We start from the raw sequence: 18,133 nt of genomic DNA, 5'->3' as shown, positions 1-18,133 counted from the left end.
TTTATACAGATTGACATTGTAATTAACTGCCAACAACTTTGTTTGACATTTTTCATGTAAAAACATTTCATGGTTCCACCTTCACAAATTTGCTGCTTTTCCTTTTAATTTATTTGTAATAATTGAGCTTTGTAATCTTTGTTAGACAAAGCCTTGTGAAGGTGTCACTTTGGGCTCTGAGGAATTGTGATGCCATTTCTCACTTTTCAGAATTTCAGATAAATTTATAATAATCCTTAGTTGCATTCTAATACAAAATAGTTCAAATGATCTTCCCCTTGGTAATTACAACAGTAAAATCCTACTTTTACATTAATGCATGTGTAATAATTAATATAATTTTATAACAGTCACAGGATATTTCTTTCCACAATGAGTACTTTTAAAGTAGAAATTTAAATAGAAGACTTCGAGTTTTAGTGGAGTAATAATTAGCAAGGGGGGCAGCCAGGTCACTGTCGCCTCACAGCAAGAAGGTCGTGGGTTTGAGTGCTCCAGCTTCCTCCCACCATCCAAAGACCTGCGGCCTAGGTTGATTGGTGACCCGAAATTATCCTTAGGTGTGAGCGTGAGTGGTTGTTTCTCTATGTGTGGCCCTGCAACGGATTGTCCTGGGTGTACCCCGCCTTTCGCCCGATGACAGCTGGGATTGGTTCCAGGCCCCCGCGACCCTGTACGCAGGATAAGACGTTGACGATGGATGGATATTTAGCAAGGGTATCTGTACTTTTACTTAAGTACAGGATTTGTGTACTTAGTACACCACTGCTAGATTTCTTTAGTGAAAGCCAATTTTAGTCGCAGACTGAAATAAATCTTGTCAACTTGTTTGCAGAGAGGTTATAAGAAACTATCAAAATGTCCCAAGTTAAGGAAACACTGTTAGTTGCTAAAGTTGATTTAGTGAGACAGCAAGTACATCTTGTAAGTAACGTTTCCTTACTTCCAGCTTTTTCATACTGATGGATACAAAAGAAGAATCTTATGTTTAAAAAAAAATCACAATAAAGTTGTGATGTATTTTTCTCTGGGGTCAGTGTTAGTACGATACAGGAGCAGAATGTAACAATACCTTGTTCTCTTTTTATTTGATGTTTTGTTGAAGCATCCATGCCATTTTTAGGTCAGTGTTTCATCAGACCATCCGAGATAGAAAATAGACAGACTTTTTAGTTCACTTTAAACCATTATTTCTGTCTTTAACAAAACATCTTTAACAAAACAGCATCTGGGAAAAGAAATTTCCAGTAAGACGTGAGGAAAACACCATAACGCTGTGCCCCGAAAAAAAAGAAAACCTACACATTTCTAGGCTCTAATTCCAAGATAATTATACAGACAGAAATCCCTGCTCTTGATAGAAAATAAAAATGCAGATGTGGAGAGGTTTCTCGCCATTACATGGGACAAGTCTATGAGGAAGATTTTAAGATTTAATCGCTGTCATCCTCGTTGTTGGAGCCGGCTTCCAGTTCGGAGCCATTGTCAGAGCGGCGTGGGGAGCCCTCGTTGTCTGATCCAACTTCAGAACCCCTGTCTGATCCTTGGTCAGACGCTGCAACTGGCGAACCAGGCGAACGGGGCGAACCGGGCCGGGACTCGTCGTCTGATCCTGACTGACTCCTCTTGCTCTCGTTGTCCGATTGCTCTGAGTCGGACTGCCGCTGCACCCTCCTCTTCTTCACGGGGCGGTCGCTGCCCGAGTCGTCATCCTCGGAGCCTACAGAGCGCCGAGGGCTGCCCACCTCACTGCCAGAGCGGTTCCTGCCTCCGTCTGACTCGCTGTCAGACGCAATGCGCTTCTTGTGGCCGCCCTCACCCTCGTCATCAGATCCTGAACCACTGTCTCTTTGATGTCTGTATGGGAGAAATTGTACTCATCAATATTCTGCCGATTTACTAATGCTCTCAGCGCCTGTTTCTGTGTAAATTCTCACTTCCAAGTAGATGTGGTTTTTTTTTTACCTGTCTTCAGCTATTTTCAGTCCATCCTCATCTGAAGAGGACTCCGAAGAGGAGATGATCGCCTTAGACTTGATCTTTCCTTTGAGAGACGGTGGCAGACGCTCAGGCTGGGGCTAAAAATGAGACATGAAGAAAGAAAATTTAATTTATAGAAATTAGGCCTGAAAACTTAATTAAAGAACATTAATAGCGGCATAAAAAGAGAAAAACAAAAAACTCAAAGGACCTTTTCAATCCTCTTCCGTTCTTTAGGTTTACGCTGCTTCTTGAGCCGTGATCCTCCTTCCTCATCGTCACTGCCATCGTCTCCTCCTCCTTTAGCAGGTCTGAAATGCAGGAAAAAGTTGCTCTGAGTATCTTTTGTGCCTTGTTCAGCAGTTAAAACAGACGACAGTGCTGCAGACTCACCTCCTCCTCTTCTTGCGTGACTTCTTCTCCCCCTCCTCGCCCTCCTCCTGCTCGCTGCCGCTGCCACCCTTTCTCTTCTTCTTCTTCTTCAGTGGCAGGTCCTCGTCAGAGTCGTCGTTGACAAATTCATCCATGTCGCCGCCTTTCTTGCGCTTGGGGATTGAAAAACAGAAGCAGGTTACACACACTGCATTCAGTGCAATTCAGAGTCTGCTGATTAGTTTGCGATCTGTGCTAACACTCACACGTCCTCCACCGCCGCCTCCCTTCTTCTTTTCTTTGGCCATTTCCTTTGATCCCTCTGCGAAGGTGAGCAGGTTCTTGGTCTTCTCCACGTACAAAGCTCTCTGCTCCAGGAGCTTCTTCTGTTCCTCCATCTCTCTGCTCCGCTTTTCCTCCTAACGAGGTTTGAGGGTGGTAAGCCAACCAATTAATGAGAGCACTTTAATGTAGCTCAAAACTGAATCAAAATCAGATGTAATGCAGAAAATGTTAGTTATGGTGAGTTACTAACACATTTTAAAGTAGCACCAAAAGTACCTGTTCTTTTAACATCTGCTGACGCAGCAGGTCCCTCTCCTGTTCTTGTTTGGCCCGAAGCTCCTTCTCCTCCTCATCCTGCTTTCTTGCTCTCGCCACATGGTACTGAGCCTGACTCAGCAAGTCCGAGCACTGCCTGCAATCCCACATCACACCCATAACCCCCCCAGTGATATTACAACCTGCACTCAATGAACCATGCTCCAGCACAAGCCCCATGTAAAACATTGTAATCAAGTTTAACTATTAGTATCTGTTCATATTAGATTTTAAAAAACAACTACCTTTAGTGCCAGTGCTGTTTGTGAAATTGGAGTTTTTCAGTCAAAGAATAAGGTTCACAACAGAATGTAATGCAAGTAAAGCTTTACTGCATTTAAAAACAACATAGTGTTTCCCATACATAGGCTTTACTTGGGCGGGCCGCCCAGGTGGATTAAAATCGTTCATTGCAGCGCTGAGCAGCACATATTCACTCCGTACATCCTCTCTTTCTCTCTCTCTCGCAAACACGGACAACAGACCCGTCTGTGAATTGAATGGTTGGTATCATAAACACTGCTGCACAAATCTGTCCAACACAACGCTGTCAATGTCGGAGACCCATCTCCAAAACAGTTATTAGCAAGCACGTAAGGAGCCTAGCTAATAAGGATAGCTATGTTAACTTTCGAAGTTACCATGCTGTATAACCCCCCCCCAGTTACGCTGTCAATCTGTGGGAAACACTGCAACACCACATAAAGTTAAAGCCCAATTTGGTCTAATTTGTATCAGTTTCTTTAAGAAAACAACAAAAAAACAATTAAAGTTTGCATAAAATTATTTTAAATGTGCAAAAAAGGCATGTATAAAACTAAACTAGACTGACCTGGCCTCAGAAGCGGCAAGAGCAAGGTCAAACCTCATCTTGTCTCCAGCCTTGCTGAGGTAGCTGAAATACCTGTGTCAGGAGGAGGAGAGGGAGATGAAATTGCAGGATTAGGCACAGCCAGAGGATCAGACAGAGAGCAGGCGGCATAAATCAAATCCACTACCTGTGAGCCAGTTCCAACTCTTTGACAGCGCTGAGCACAGCCTTTAAGTTGCTCTTCTCATCTTTCAGCACAAGAGTGGCCAGTCTCTGAAGCACCAGAGCCACATTGAACATCAGCACCGTGTCACTGGGCGCCACGTGACGGGCCTTGTTGGAATCAAAAAAGACCGAAGTATAAAGCTATATCCCCCTCATAGCATAAAATAAACCCCTTAAATTGTTGCTTCATGTTACCTTCAGCAGCATCTGCTTGCACTCTTGGAGTTTCCCACATTTGAAGAGTGCCCTTGCAAGGTACAGCAGCACCTCAGTGTTCTGATATTTGTAAAATTTCTTCAGGCAGTTCTCATACTGTGGAGCAGAATAAAATCATCAACTGTACTGTACAGAAAAAAGTCAATTATATTTACAGGTGATCACAAGTGAGGCTCTCACCATCTGTACAGCACTGATGTACTGTTTCTGTTCGACGTAGATGTGAGCCAGATTTAGCCAGACGTCACTGATGTCTGCTGTGGCCTCCCTCACCTGTGCAAACACATCACGAGCCTCTCTGAAGTAGCCCTTATGGGCCAGGACGGCACCTGGACACAGTTTTATGTTTAAAAAGGTCATATTATGCTTTTTCCCTCTCCTTTATTGAGTTATATACCTTTTTTTGCAAAGTGAAAAAGCCCAAAGTCCACCCCAAAGGGAGTTCCCATCTCCCACAGAAAACTCTGCTCTGAACTGCCTGAAAACAGCTCACTTGTAGTGCAGTCTTTTCTTCCGCTTTGCTGTGACGTCAGAGCGTCATAACGCTCGCCTAGCAGCTAGTCCGACACACCCTCAAAAACACCGGTGGAAAAACACTGAGCTGCAGCACACAGTGACACGACGTCCGCCTGCTGCCTCTCCTCTCCCTTCCAAACACTACCTACCCTCCAGCCAGTCAATGGACATAAAGTTGTTATTGTGATGTAGAGACAGAGCTCAGTTATAAAGTTATGAATGAAAGATACATGTGTTACAGATTAATAACTCACCACTCTGAAACTCTTGCTTGCAGTCTATGTTGCTACGCTCAGCATATACAGCTGAAATGAAGCCGTGTTTAGCACTTTTCAGGACCCGACCTACTCTGCTTCTGATTGGCTAGTAGTCCTTAACTAGGTACTGCGCATGTGCAACTCCTAACAAAGATGCATCACTCCATAGCTAAAACCGAGCGTTCAACACACAGTGTTAAAAGAGGAGTTGCAGCAACGTACAGTATGACAAAAAATATGGTGTTTTTGAAAATGAAACCATGTAAACCTGTTCTGGTACAACCCCTAAATAAGATTATGAACCTGAAAATGAGCATAATATGACCCCTTTAATACATACAAAGTAGAATTAATTAAAATAAAAAAAGAATGAAAAGAAACAGAATAAAGCTCAACGGACCAATGCCATTGGCAGCATAGAGGTTCTTGGAGTCATTTCGCAGGACTTGTTTGTATATAGCCAGGGCTCGGTCCTGGTGTCTCTTTTCCTGTGAAGACAAAAACGCAATCATTATCAAAATCATTACATTGTATACGAAAATGCATTACATCAGCAAAGGTCATGTATTTATTAAGTGAGGTGACTGAAACGTCATCTATTAACATTAATTTGGTAACATCAAAATTTGGTGAGTTAGCAGAGGTACTGAGCCCTGCCACTGTGTTGACATTTTATTGAGAATTTTTTGTTACACCCTTAGCTGAAATGTTCTTGTAACTGCAAAATTTTTCCAGAAGACAAACATTTTCAGCTGGAGTGAAAAGAGCGAGAAGTATGATGCAGTTTCTTGGTCAGACCTGTTTTTCGTAGTTTGAAAAAAAGTCTTAGAATTATGGCTAATTACTCCTACTTTTTTAAAAGATATTTTTGAGCTTTTTAGCCTTTATTTGTGAGAAGGAAATGAGGGACTGGTTAAAGGGACAACTTGCAGCATGTACATGGAGCGCACACTCTACCAAATGCGCCCCTAATTATTCCTACTTAAGATTGTCAAGAACTACACAGCTTCGTGCAACAGATGTGTTTAGACGTCTATCTGAAGTCTGACTATTAGTTTGATCTAAGCCATTGTCCAAGTCTATTTTTATGAAACCGACCCCTGGCTGAAGTTAATCTAATAATCACCAGTTGGACAAACATTTTACACAACAAAGTCTGCATCTAGTTGAAATTAGTGTAAAAAGTGTATCACCCCTGCTAACTAATCGACTGGGGGATTTCCTGCAATTATTCAGCAATTACATTCACCAAAGTGCTCTCAAAATGTTCCACATTTACAATTGTTTTTTTCAATGTATGTAAGAAAACATCTGTCTGCACCTTTTCCCGGTCTCTGGTGGGCTGGTGCAGAGTCTGCAGCCACACATTGCCCAGAGCCAGCATGGAGTAGGTGTCGTTCTGTGTGGACGGCTGCTTGAGAATACGCTCAAACTTCTTTTGACCGGGACCCCATTCCTGCTTGGCCAAGTGAAGGTTCCCGATCAGGGACCAGGCGTCTGGGTGATCCTGCGCCAAACAGAACAAATATCATTGAAGAGAGTTTGACATCAGATTTTGTTTGAATTCTGGTGTGATGATATTCACGCTGCAACACTACCTGGTTAATCTGCAGGGCCTCTTTGAACCAGTCAGAAGCTTCGTAGAAATTTCCTTTGTCACGAGCCATCGCTCCAAGACGCAAATAACCTGTAGACCACAAATGAAAGCAATTCGTCACAAAGCACAACCATTTTTCTCTCCTGCTCTCACTGTTAATATTAACATTATTGTATAATGTTGCATGCGTACAGTCCACGTAGTTAGGATGCTCTCTCAGGATGTTTTTGTAGAGTTTCTCGGCTTCGTGGAATTCGCACATTGCCTCGTACAGGCGGGCCAAATTGTAGGAGGTGGTGACAGAAATGGCATTGTAGTAATGCTCGTCATGCTCTCCCTCAGCTTTGGCCCGGTCGAGGGACGCAAGAAAGTATTTCTGTAAGAGAAAAGACGTGACCCGTCCTTGAAACACCACTGTTGTTTGGATGCCATGTTAATACAAGCTCTACTGTATATCGAGAGTTACCTTGGCTTCTCCGAGGTTGCCCAGTCTGAAGTGAAGAGCCCCCAAGTTGTTGAGGATCTCAGGGGGAACATCGGCTTGTACCTTCTCCTGCAGGATGCGTGTTGCTGTGCCATATGCTGATAGTGCTCCTTGAATGTCAGTCTGCTCCAGGATTTGAGCCAGCTCAATCCACGCCTCCACATCATCTGGATACTGCTCTGTTACTTTCTTCAAGTGGCCCTAAGGTACAAAGACAGGGACACGTCTCCAAAAATGACCATAGAGCATATGCCTCAAGCTAATTCCAGACACAATTTTTGAGATACAAGTGTAGTCAAATCAGCAAAAGTTTTAATAAGCTTTTTGATAACAACTGTGATGGAATGATGGGAGGATGCTTACTTTGGCTATGTCTCGCTTTTCCTGATCATCAGATGTTGCATAAAGAGACCCCAGAATTTTCATAGTTTCGTAGTTGTTGGGATAGGCCTTTAAAACCTTTTCGAAGCACTGTGCCGCGTTCTCCTTGTCCCTTCGATAGACATACATCTGACCCAGGCCAAAGAAGGGCAACACAAAGGTAGACGAGGCAAACTGAGTGGCCTGGTAGTAATACTGAAACGCTTGGTCATAGTCTTCCTGAAGAGAAAAAGAGAATAGAAACATCAGTGGTAACACGGTGAACAAACAGTTCGCTGCCTCGGAATCAGTCAGGATCTTACTTGAACGTGAAATGAGCGGGCTAACTGGTAGCAGCTCTCCGCCTGCATGGCCTCGACCTCTGTGTTATGGAAAGCGTGGAGGGCCAGATGCTGCACTTTACTGTAATCCTGATGGTAAACAAAAACACACAGGTGAGATTAACAGTTAAATGGCACTCCAGTTTAGAATTTTGTCAGTATATCAATGGCAACAAGGCTACCTTTTTGAAGAAGAAGTGGTTAGCAAGGTGGTTGAGCACCATGGGGTTGCTGGGGTCGATGGTGTAGGCCCGCGACAGAAGCTGCACTCCATTCTTGATAGAATCAGCCTCCTTATTGTTGAGCTCTAAAACCGCCAAACCAACAAGAGCTCCGACACACTTTGAATTCAGCTCCAGGGCTCGGCCAAAAGCCAAACGAGCCTTCTCCAGTTTGTTGAGCTTGACAAAACAGTGGCCCATCCCCAGCCTTACCTCAGCTAGACAGAGACACAAGACGAGAAAGAGACAGATAGATGAGGAATAATCTGCAACAACAATCAATTTGTATGACAAATGCAATAATAATAGTAGCAGGAGACAGAGCCCGGCGGATAAAAATCTACTTATCATAGATTTTTGGGTGTCAGCATCAATGTTGGCAGATGTGCAAAAAGGAATTACAGGACATAAATGTTTTGCCAGCTGAAATATATATATTTGCTGATAACAGAAACAATTAATCCGCTTCTCCTTCAACAGAAAATTTATCAGCAATGATGGTGGGAAAAAAAATCTATTTATCATGTATGCCATTTATCAAGCAAAAAATGCCAGACATTATCTGGGTACGGCCTCTCAAAAGCAAGGATTTGCTGCTTTTATCCATTTTATTACATTGTATAATTGATGTCTTTGGTTATTTCAAGAAGTGACCTTGAAAGAATGGGAGGACGTGCGGGACATTTTATAGACCAAACGAACGATGGTTATTTGAAAAGACAACCATTAAATCAATTGGAAAATAACTGTTAGTTCTGGCAATAAGATTTCCCTTTATTTATTTTATTCAAGTTACTTGATTGTGTTTTTAGTTATTTATAATCATTTAAAACAATTTCCTGTTCAAAATGTACTATTAATTTCCATTTACACCCTGCCCTATTTCATCATAAAGGTTATTGTTCAAATGTAAAATATCATGCCTCATTAAATATTTTATTTTATTTGTTGATAATAAAACAACTGGCATATTGACATTTTGCATAAACTTTCATTGTTATGCAGATGATACTCAATTATATCCATCGATCAAGCTAGATGAAACTCATCAGTTAGCTAAACTTCAAATGTGCCTACAGGATGTTTAAACCTGGATGACCTGTAATTTTCTAATGTTAAACTCAGATAAAACTGAAGTTATTGTTCTGGGGCCCAAGCACCTCCGTGACGCATTATCTAAAGATATAGTTTCCCTGGATGGCATCGCCCTGGCCTCCAGCACCACTGTGAGGAATCTTGGAGTTATCTTTGATCAGGACATGTTGTTTAAGTCTCACATTAAGCAAATTTCAAGGACCGCCTTTTTTCACCTACGTGATATTGGAAAAATCGGGAACATCCTGTCTAAAAATGATACAGAAAAACTAGGCACAGCCTGCCCGAGGAAATCAGGTTGGCTGAGTAAGTGAACTCTTTTAAGTCCCTTCTTAAAACATACTTTTATAGGAGAGCCTTTCCTGATTTTATTTGATTCTATTTTTATTTGATTTATTTTTTTTTTTTTTTAAACATATTTTATATTTATTTTAAATGTGTATTCTAGTCTTATAAGTGTTTTCTTGTTTTTAGCATGTAATTGTTTTTATGTGTTTTATTGTTTTCACACTTGTGAAAGCACTTTGTAACTGGTTTTTGAAAAGTGCTCTATAAATAAAGATGATTATTAGGGCCCGAGCACGACCGTGCGAGGTCCCTATTGAATTTGCTAAGATTATATTTAGGGCCCGAGCACGACCGTGTGTTTGTGTATGAATTTGCTAAGATTATTATTATTTTTTTTCCCTGCAAAGTAGGCTCCATTGACATGGCCTAAACATACTCGAAAACTCACCAAAATTTGCAAACATGTCAGAACTGGTGAAAAATTTCGTATTTTATGGGTTACGCACATGGGCGTGGCAAAATGACTCGCTAGCGCCACCTAGAAAATTGGAAAAGATTATCCCCTCGTTCACGTTCAACCTACATGTACGAAATTTTCTTGGGACATGTATCATATCAAGACGCACAAAAAAGCCTGAAGAACCCATAAAGTCAACAGGAAGTCGGCCATTTTGAATTTTACGGCCATTTTTGGATGATTTACACACTCCGTACTTTAACGAACTCCTCCTAGGGATTTAGTCGGATCAAAGTCAAATTTCTGCTGTGCCTTCTAAAGGCATTGACAATGAAAAGTTGTGCTATTTGCGAGTTTTCGTCAATGGGCGTGTCCGTGGCGTCGATGATTCGCTATGAAACAGGAAGTTGTTGTAACTTCAGTGTACATGCTCACATCTGGACCAAAGTGTACATGTAGGATGAGAGTCCCGCCCTGAACACATGTACATGCCGACATTCACCCACAGTCATAGCGCCACCTGCTGGCAACAGGAAGTGACCTTTAACAAAGCAGCCCCCGCCACACGTTTCACCTACGTGCACGAATTTTCTGTGGTACGTGTATCTTGTCCAGACGTACAAAAAAGTCTCTTGGAGCCATAGCCTAAACCCAACAGGAAGTCGGCCATTTTGAATTTTACGTCAAATTTTGGATGATTTACACACTTCGTACTTTAACGAACTCCTCCTAGGGATTTAGTCCGACCGACCTCAAATTTCTGCTGTGCCTTCTAAAGGCATTGAAGATGCACAGATTCAAGATACACTGAAGTTACGACAACTTCCTGTGTCATGGCGAAGAGTTGATCTTTCACGCCACAGACACGCCCATTGACGAAAACTCGCAAATAGCACAACTTTTCATTGTCAATGCCTTTAGAAGGCACAGCAGAAATTTGACGTCGATCCGACTAAATCCCTAGGAGGAGTTCGTTAAAGTACGGAGTGTGTAAATCATCCAAAAATGGCCGTAAAATTCAAAATGGCCGACTTCCTGTTGAAAATTTTTTAGGCCCTGTCAATGGAGCCTACTTTGCAGAAAAAAAAAATATATATATATATATATATATATATATATAATCTTAGCAAATTCAATAGGGACCTCACACGGTCGTGCTCGGGCCCTAATGAATTGAACTAGCCTCTAGTAGTAGCAGTAGTCAGAAAAACAGGGTTGTTTTAAGGAAGACACAAGTGACGTGTTTACCTGGGCAGCCAGGGTTCGTGCGCAGAGCCTTTTTGTAATATGCCAGCGCTCCTCTGTAGTCCTTTTTATTGAACGAGATGCAGGCCTTACCTGTTGAACGACAACAGTGTGATTATTTCAGTGAATCAATCACAATGGTCAAAGTTAATGTTTTATTTTTATATTCATCTTGCCGAGCAAAGCGGGGATATTGTTGGTGGACTGATTGAGGACAAAATGGAACTGAGCATCAGCCTGGTCCATCTTGTCTCCTTCCAGCAGGCAGAAACAGGCTCTTCCCAACAAATGGTTCTGAGTGAGACACGAGCATATTATATTTATTTCATTATTTCGCCGTAGCAGTTTATCTCATTATCTCTCTGACAGTCTTTTTTTTTTCTTCTTACCTGGTCATACATGATGATCTTGTCTGCCATAGTATAGAGCAGTGTGGCCTGCGTGATGAGCTCTTTCTTGGCATCTTTGTTTTTCTCTTTACGCGCTTGCTGGACATAGTAAGCAGCCAAAGTGTCAAGACAAGTCATCTGGTCCTTCTCGTGGTCTCTGTAGTCAAGGTTTCCGTCAATGCGAGCCGCCTCTAAAAGCTTGACAAAATCCTCTGTTTTGCCCTGCTTGTAGTACTCCAGCTGAAAAAAAGCGCAAACTGTTAAAACTGTTCCAATGGGCTAAATTTAACACTGCTTTAATAAAGTTTGATATCTGGAGTGCGTCCAATTTATTCACAAACTAGCCTTCTACATTACGATAATAAAACCGATGTCTGTGGCAGCTCCACTGACTCACCGCCAGAGCGATCCATATGTGCAGCTGTGTATGTTCCTGCTTCAGGATACTGATGACCTCGTCTCCCTCTGGCAGCTGGTCAAAGTCAAGCTCGATAACCTGCAAGATACAATTTACTCACGTCATTAAGCATCGGCATCTGACAAAACACATACACTACGTATCATGAATGAAGGTTAGGCGATACAACACCCTATACTGTGAGACAATATCTATGTGTTGACCGTTTACAATACGATTTATAGTCCGGTAGCTATCCCTGTAATATTTCTGGGTATATTGTGGGTGATGTGCCAAATCAATGTGCATGATCACTTTACATGACAACATGATGAAGTACCTTGTATTGTATGCAAGTATTTGATTCACTGTATTAACCAAAACCGACCCTCCTGTCTGGGTAATTTAATCCATCAACACTGTTTCAATTGATTTTACAGATACCGTATCACACTATACACTCATTTGTCAGTCAGTGGTTTTAGCTTAATCTGTGCAGTCTAACACCACAGCCCTGTTACAATAAATCCTACCATAATGAAGGTTTTAATAGAGAGGTGTTGATTCACCTTTATTTTGAAGGCTGTAGTGCTGTTGCATATTATTGTGTTATACTGAGAGGTGTTTCTGATATTTTGTCCACCCCGTTTACATCAATAAGGGTTGTATTAAAGGCCATATATCATAAACACATCTATGTATAAAGCAATACAACCCAACAGCACCACAAACTTCATTCGATTTGAAATTATGTCGTTAGTGTGATAGATGATTTTCACTCACTGCTATTAGCAATAAAGATCCAGATTCATTACGTTTGGGAGCTTCTTTACTTAAAAGAAAAATATAACGATGCTGTGGAGAGTTAAGACTGTATAACCAATGCTGTTGTAGCTTAAAATATCACAGACGTGATAATATAGCATCTCATTTCTTTAACAACTGAGCTCGTGTTTCTGTAGACAGTAACAACGTTTGCTAACGTTAGTACTCGTGTGCTTGCTGCTCCAAGCATTAACGTTACTGGCGTTTGCGTTTCGGGTACCGCTGAAATAACTCTACATTACATCCGCCGATGTGTTGTACAGAACATTAGCTAATGCTAGCTGGAGTTAGCATCCACGGCTAGCAGCACAGCGAGGTTTCACTTAGTCAAACATCCACATTAAGTCAAGTTTACATATTAGATGACTTTTACCTCATCCGTGTCCCGTAAAGGAATCTCGATAGAGCCCCGAGACATCTTGACGGGGGGAAAATCCACGTGAAGCTAGATTTATATATATAAAATAAATCTCCAGCCTGTTGTCTGTGGGTAGCTACTTCATGCTTCCGATAGGAAACAAACAAACGGACGGTGCAACGGGAAATGGTTCCCGTCTAGATTGCTCGGCAGCCTGAAAGCGTTCCTCCTGTTTAACACTCGGTGCTCTTTGGTGGAGATGAAGACACGCTTGTTCCCGGTAATAATAGAACAATAAGATAATAACAATAGAACAAACGCAATATTTGCATCTTCAGGAATCATTTTAATATGTTTTCAGTAAGCTTTAACGGATTCGGCATCAATTTCCTTTCAAACGAAACTAAACATGCAGATGAAAGTTGGACAATACCATCAGTTTAATTAGCATTAGTAGAATATTTTAATAAGTTCCTTTGCCACGCACTGACTGGCAAATCACATTTACTCCCTACATTTGCTGAAGTTCAACATGTGGAAGAAATGCTTGGTCGACTGTGCATTTCATATGTTAAAACGGTGAATTTCAATTGAAAGGCATTATATCATTGTCATGGACCTCTGCAGGGTAGCATTTTGGCAGCAGTGGGGGTGGGGGGGTGGGGGGGGGTGTCAGCTGGTTTTGATGTGGAGCGGTGAAAACAAGCATAAGGGCATCTTGAAGACTTCTTGTGCTACCATCACAGTGAATCAGAGGAAGAAAATATGTTGAAAACCACGCTCCTCATATAACATTTGACAATCTTGTTTTATTTAATTTTTTCAGGGGAACTGGCCCGGACTGAGAAGTAAGGACTTATTTTGATGACTTGTCTTTCTTTTTAAAATAGCATTTGTTGGCTTAGTAACTAACTAAACTACTGTATAATCTCACTGTGCACAATATTTAATGGAACACTGTAGATTTAACATGTATAGAATTAATTTTTAGTAGTGGAGATTTGGTTGAACTATTTTGTACTCCTCCTTGAAAACATGTTTTTCTTCTTTTGACGCATTATTGCCTCTACTTCTGTAGGATGACAATAAGATATGGTATGTGATATGTAGCCCTCTCATTACATCCCACTGCATACATGTAAGCATTAGAAGTAGTCAGATCTGGAGAGGTGTTATTAAAATCATAGATGTGTCACTTCACACTTGAGATGTTCATTGCGTTTTTATCTGTATTTCAACTGTGAGTTTTGTCCTCTAGACACAGTACATGGAGGTAAAAGTGTATTTAATGTTTCTTAAAATATCAGGATATGTAGGAACATGACAGTCCATCAGCACAGTGGGATTTAGGAGAAACAAGCACAATGTCTGACGGCAATGATGGTAAGAGTTGTTTTGTTCTTTTATCAGAGTATGAAACAAATATACATACAGTATATTAACTTGCTATACATGTATATAAAATGTGCATGTATGTACACTAACAGTTGCCCATCTCTACATGTTTAGTGTGGGAGTCACCCGGCTGTGACATGAGGGAAGTGCTCGAGGACAACAAAGACACAAGTGGATTCTCTGAACATGAACTCCTTGACATCATGTATAATGCATGTAATACCTCCAACACAGGTACACAGGCTTGTGTGGATTTTAAACAAAACAGATTATAATCATATGAACCGTGAATCATTGCGTCTCTCTTGTCCTCAGGAGAGGTGTTGGCCTCCACCATCGTACAGTACCTGCAGACCATAACAGCTCAGAGTCCGGAGCAGGACAGACTGGCTGCCCTGCAACGGCAGTTTGACCCTGATCATCAGGACCCACATGTGAGCAGAGAGACGTTCCACTCCACCATGAGGGAGTGGATCGCACAGTGCAGCCAGGACAGGTGAGACAAAAGTGTATAGGAGGTATACAGATGGATGTCATGCAGGGTTAAGCATCATATTCAGGACCTTTAATGATTTAATATCCACCTTTATGTAAAGTGACGTTGTCTAAATGTATTCCGCTGTGCTCAAATATCTGCAAATCCAGCAGCATCTGCAGTGCAGTTTTTATACAATCGTATAAAATGATGTAATATTTTGAAAATGCAATCCAACAAAAAGTCACTTAAAGAGAAATTTTTTATCTGTATCGGGGACAAAGAAAACATGGTAATTTGTAAATATGACTTTCCAGCTGGATACCAATGTGCAAGTTTTATTTTCAACCATCGTGTCTATATTTTATATACATGTCACTTTTCGCTTAAATCAGTGTTGACTCATTCATAAAGAATGATATTATAAAAACTATATTAGAGTAGCCTTTTCTCTACAAAGTTACAAAGTGCTTTTCAGTGGTAAAATTACAGGGAAAGAGAAATGTTCTCCAATTTATTGGAAAGCACAGTTGACAGTGACTTTCTCCTAACTAAACCTTCGACTTCAGTCTCACTATTTACTCCCAAACTTCCCCCCTGTAGCTGCCTTTGCTGCAAAGCAATTTAAAATGTTAAATACTTAACACATTTTAAAAGAAATGTAATCACTCAAAGAAACTGAAGCCGATTAAGTGAAGTGATTGAATGTTTATTAATAACTCAGCGGGTGTAAAACTTGAGAAGTTAAGTACTCCTCTTCAGCAGTGGTGGAATGTAAATTCTGATATACTTGTGCTTTACTTCAGTATTTCTATTTTATGATACTTTATACTTGTAATTCACTACATTTCAGAAGGTTACATTACAATTCACTACTTCAATACTCCACTATAGTTATTTGGGTGCTTTAGTTTCGAGTTAATTTTCAGATAAAGATTTTTCATGTGAACAATAACGATCTTAAAAATATGATGGGTTGTTGTAGATTAAACTGCCCAACAGTATTTTAAATTGATAAAATTAGCTAAATAGTTAGTTAAATGTTGCTTACATGTAAATGCATCATTAAAAATTGTCAAACTATAAATATAACACTCTAAAAGGTGCAAATTTTTATACTGTGGTATTTCAGCTTTTAATTAACTAAATTATCATAATACTTGTTCTATTACTGCTCTTCAGACAGCAGCAAGAGTGTCAATGTAGATTATTCATAGAAATGAAAAAAGGGAAGATGACCTGCAAGAAACTCCTGTGTATTTGGAGTTTATATTAAATGTAACTAGTGTATTGTTGATTAAGTATTTTATTAAGCAGCATTTTCTATAAGCTGTGGCAACTAAGGACTCCTCTATTGTTTCAGCACCGATGTGGATGGCAGTCATGTATCTTGGTCAGACTCTTCTGTGCCTGTAAAGGGTAGGCTGTCACTGTTTTGCCCAAACTTCTGAGAAATGTCTTAATCACATCAGATGGCAATTTACTAAACCCGATTTCCTCTCAGGGCTGGGTTTCTCATCTTTTCAAAGCAAAGCTGCTTCCTCAGAAAGCCACCAGTGTTCCTGGTAAGTTCTCTCCTTTAATCACTGCATGTTTTACCTCGTATAATCACTGTATAATCAACTGTTTGTTTGGCTTCAGTGATGGAAAAGACATGTTAGCCGCAGTGGCCGAACTGAAGCACGCTCACCACAAGCTGAGCGAGCAGAACAGCAGCTTGTTAAGGACTGTGGCTCAGTGTGAAGACATAAACCTGCAGCTCACTCTGGAGATCACTGAGCTGCGAGCAAAGCTGGCCAGGTGAAGGTTTAACTACTATAGTCTTCACAAGAGCACTTCATTGTCTCAGAATTTATTTCCTATATCACTTCAGTGTACACTTCCAATGCAAAATGTAACACAAAATATATTCTGTAACACAATAATACACATTCAGTGATCAAAAAGCAGCAGGGAGAACAGCAATCATCATCTCACTCCACATACACAATAGGCGGACTTCCGTCCAGATCAGGACAGAAATACAATTGAATTCAAATCAGATCACTTGCAAGTGACACATCTCTATCATGTCAACTCACACACATCTTTTAGCTGCAAGTTGCCGCAGTTAACAAGAACATTATCAGATGCTTGAATTAAAAAAGTGAAAAGCCATGTTCAAAAGTAACCAATGCAAATAGAGATTGACTCTGAAAACCATGTTTAAGAATGAGCAAACTAAGAAATACGTGTTGTTGTGTTGTTTTTTACCCGAGGAAAGCACAAGACCAGTTTGCTTAATTTTCAATCAAACAGTTGCCATTTTGAATGGTGATAAAACACCACTACAACACGAAACATTCCCATGTTCAACAGTTTTGTCCCACCCAGATTTCCCACACAAATTAAGAACCATAAAACTTCACCAGCTGCAGCTGCCACATCAAGCTACCAGCAGAATAATTGTGAAATCGATCAAATCAGCATGTTCTACTACAAATTTAATGAACAACTTATACACTAATCAGAATCAGCTTTTATTGCCAGGTATGTGTACACATACGAGGAATTTGACTCAGTGATTGCACATTGCTCACGATGTCCTTACTCATACAAAAATAAAAAATCACGCTAATAAAAATAAAATAAAATCAGTTACACTTCAGTGTAGACAACACAAATATAAACACTATGAACAACATATAGACATATTGACAAATAGTGCAGTGAGCAGAGTGCAAAGGATGCAGGAGTATGTACATGTCGGAGGTGGATGTGATATACAGGTACAAAGATTCTAGAAAGAATTGTGTCCAAACAGCTGCTCACTGTACTGGAAAATAACAAATTATTTGAAAAGTTTCAGTCTGGTTTTAGGAAGTACCACAGCACTGAGACTGCCCTGCTTAAAGTCACCAATGACCTTTTAATGTCTGCTGATGAAGGTATGTGCTCAGTCCTGGTACTCCTGGACCTTAGCGCTGCTTTTGACACCATTGATCACAACATCATGTTAGACAGACTGAGGCACTGGGTGGGGATCTCTGGTACTGCTCTAGAATGGTTTTCATCCTACCTGTCAAATAGGAAGTTTTGCGTGTCTGTAAACAACTATGTCTCCTCGTTCTGTCCAGTTAAATATGGTGTGCCTCAGGGGTCGGTCTTAGGACCCATTTTGTTTTCCTTGTATCTGCTTCCCCTTGGACATATTATCCATAAACATGGCATTTCTTTTCATATTTATGCT

General features: G+C 40.7%; 2 protein-coding genes across 2 annotated transcripts in view; one reads left to right on the top strand and one right to left on the bottom strand.

The window, feature by feature from the left end:
• Nucleotides 1-1,071: 1,071 nt before the first annotated feature.
• ctr9 (CTR9 homolog, Paf1/RNA polymerase II complex component) lies at nt 1,072-13,239 on the bottom strand. Its single transcript, XM_046031776.1, has 23 exons — nt 13,050-13,239; nt 11,852-11,950; nt 11,455-11,694; nt 11,242-11,359; nt 11,069-11,158; nt 7,942-8,198; nt 7,742-7,849; nt 7,422-7,658; nt 7,041-7,259; nt 6,767-6,950; nt 6,576-6,664; nt 6,299-6,484; nt 5,378-5,465; nt 4,385-4,533; nt 4,184-4,300; nt 3,951-4,096; nt 3,785-3,856; nt 2,914-3,049; nt 2,619-2,771; nt 2,374-2,525; nt 2,192-2,291; nt 1,966-2,078; nt 1,072-1,857 (listed from the first exon to the last, which is right to left on the bottom strand). The coding sequence occupies exons 1-23, from the start codon at nt 13,092-13,094 to the stop codon at nt 1,434-1,436; spliced, it is 3,522 nt and encodes a 1,173-aa protein (XP_045887732.1). The 5' UTR covers nt 13,095-13,239; the 3' UTR covers nt 1,072-1,433.
• mrvi1 (murine retrovirus integration site 1 homolog) overlaps nt 13,231-18,133 on the top strand; it is a 39,376-nt gene continuing 34,473 nt past the window's right edge. The window contains exons 1-8 of the mRNA XM_046031783.1: nt 13,231-13,314; nt 13,861-13,882; nt 14,342-14,417; nt 14,544-14,663; nt 14,745-14,925; nt 16,268-16,323; nt 16,409-16,469; nt 16,546-16,704. Of these exons, the coding sequence (XP_045887739.1) occupies nt 14,399-14,417; nt 14,544-14,663; nt 14,745-14,925; nt 16,268-16,323; nt 16,409-16,469; nt 16,546-16,704 (596 nt within the window). The 5' untranslated portion in view covers nt 13,231-13,314; nt 13,861-13,882; nt 14,342-14,398. The remainder of the gene's footprint in view (nt 13,315-13,860; nt 13,883-14,341; nt 14,418-14,543; nt 14,664-14,744; nt 14,926-16,267; nt 16,324-16,408; nt 16,470-16,545; nt 16,705-18,133) is intronic.

Source organism: Micropterus dolomieu, linkage group LG20 (assembly GCF_021292245.1).
Source record: "Micropterus dolomieu isolate WLL.071019.BEF.003 ecotype Adirondacks linkage group LG20, ASM2129224v1, whole genome shotgun sequence".
Lineage (NCBI taxonomy): Eukaryota > Metazoa > Chordata > Actinopteri > Centrarchiformes > Centrarchidae > Micropterus > Micropterus dolomieu.
This window is presented reverse-complemented; position numbering and strand designations above follow the sequence as displayed.

Coding starts and splice junctions, on each gene's coding strand:
- ctr9 (XM_046031776.1), bottom strand. CDS start 13,094: ATGTCTCGGGGCTCTATCGAGATTCCTTTACGGGACACGGATGAG. Junction 11,159..11,241: donor CAATATCCCCGCTTTGCTCG/GCAAGATGAATA, acceptor GTCGTTCAACAG/GTAAGGCCTGCATCTCGTTC. Junction 2,772..2,913: donor AGCAGATGTTAAAAGAACAG/GTACTTTTGGTG, acceptor AAACCTCGTTAG/GAGGAAAAGCGGAGCAGAGA.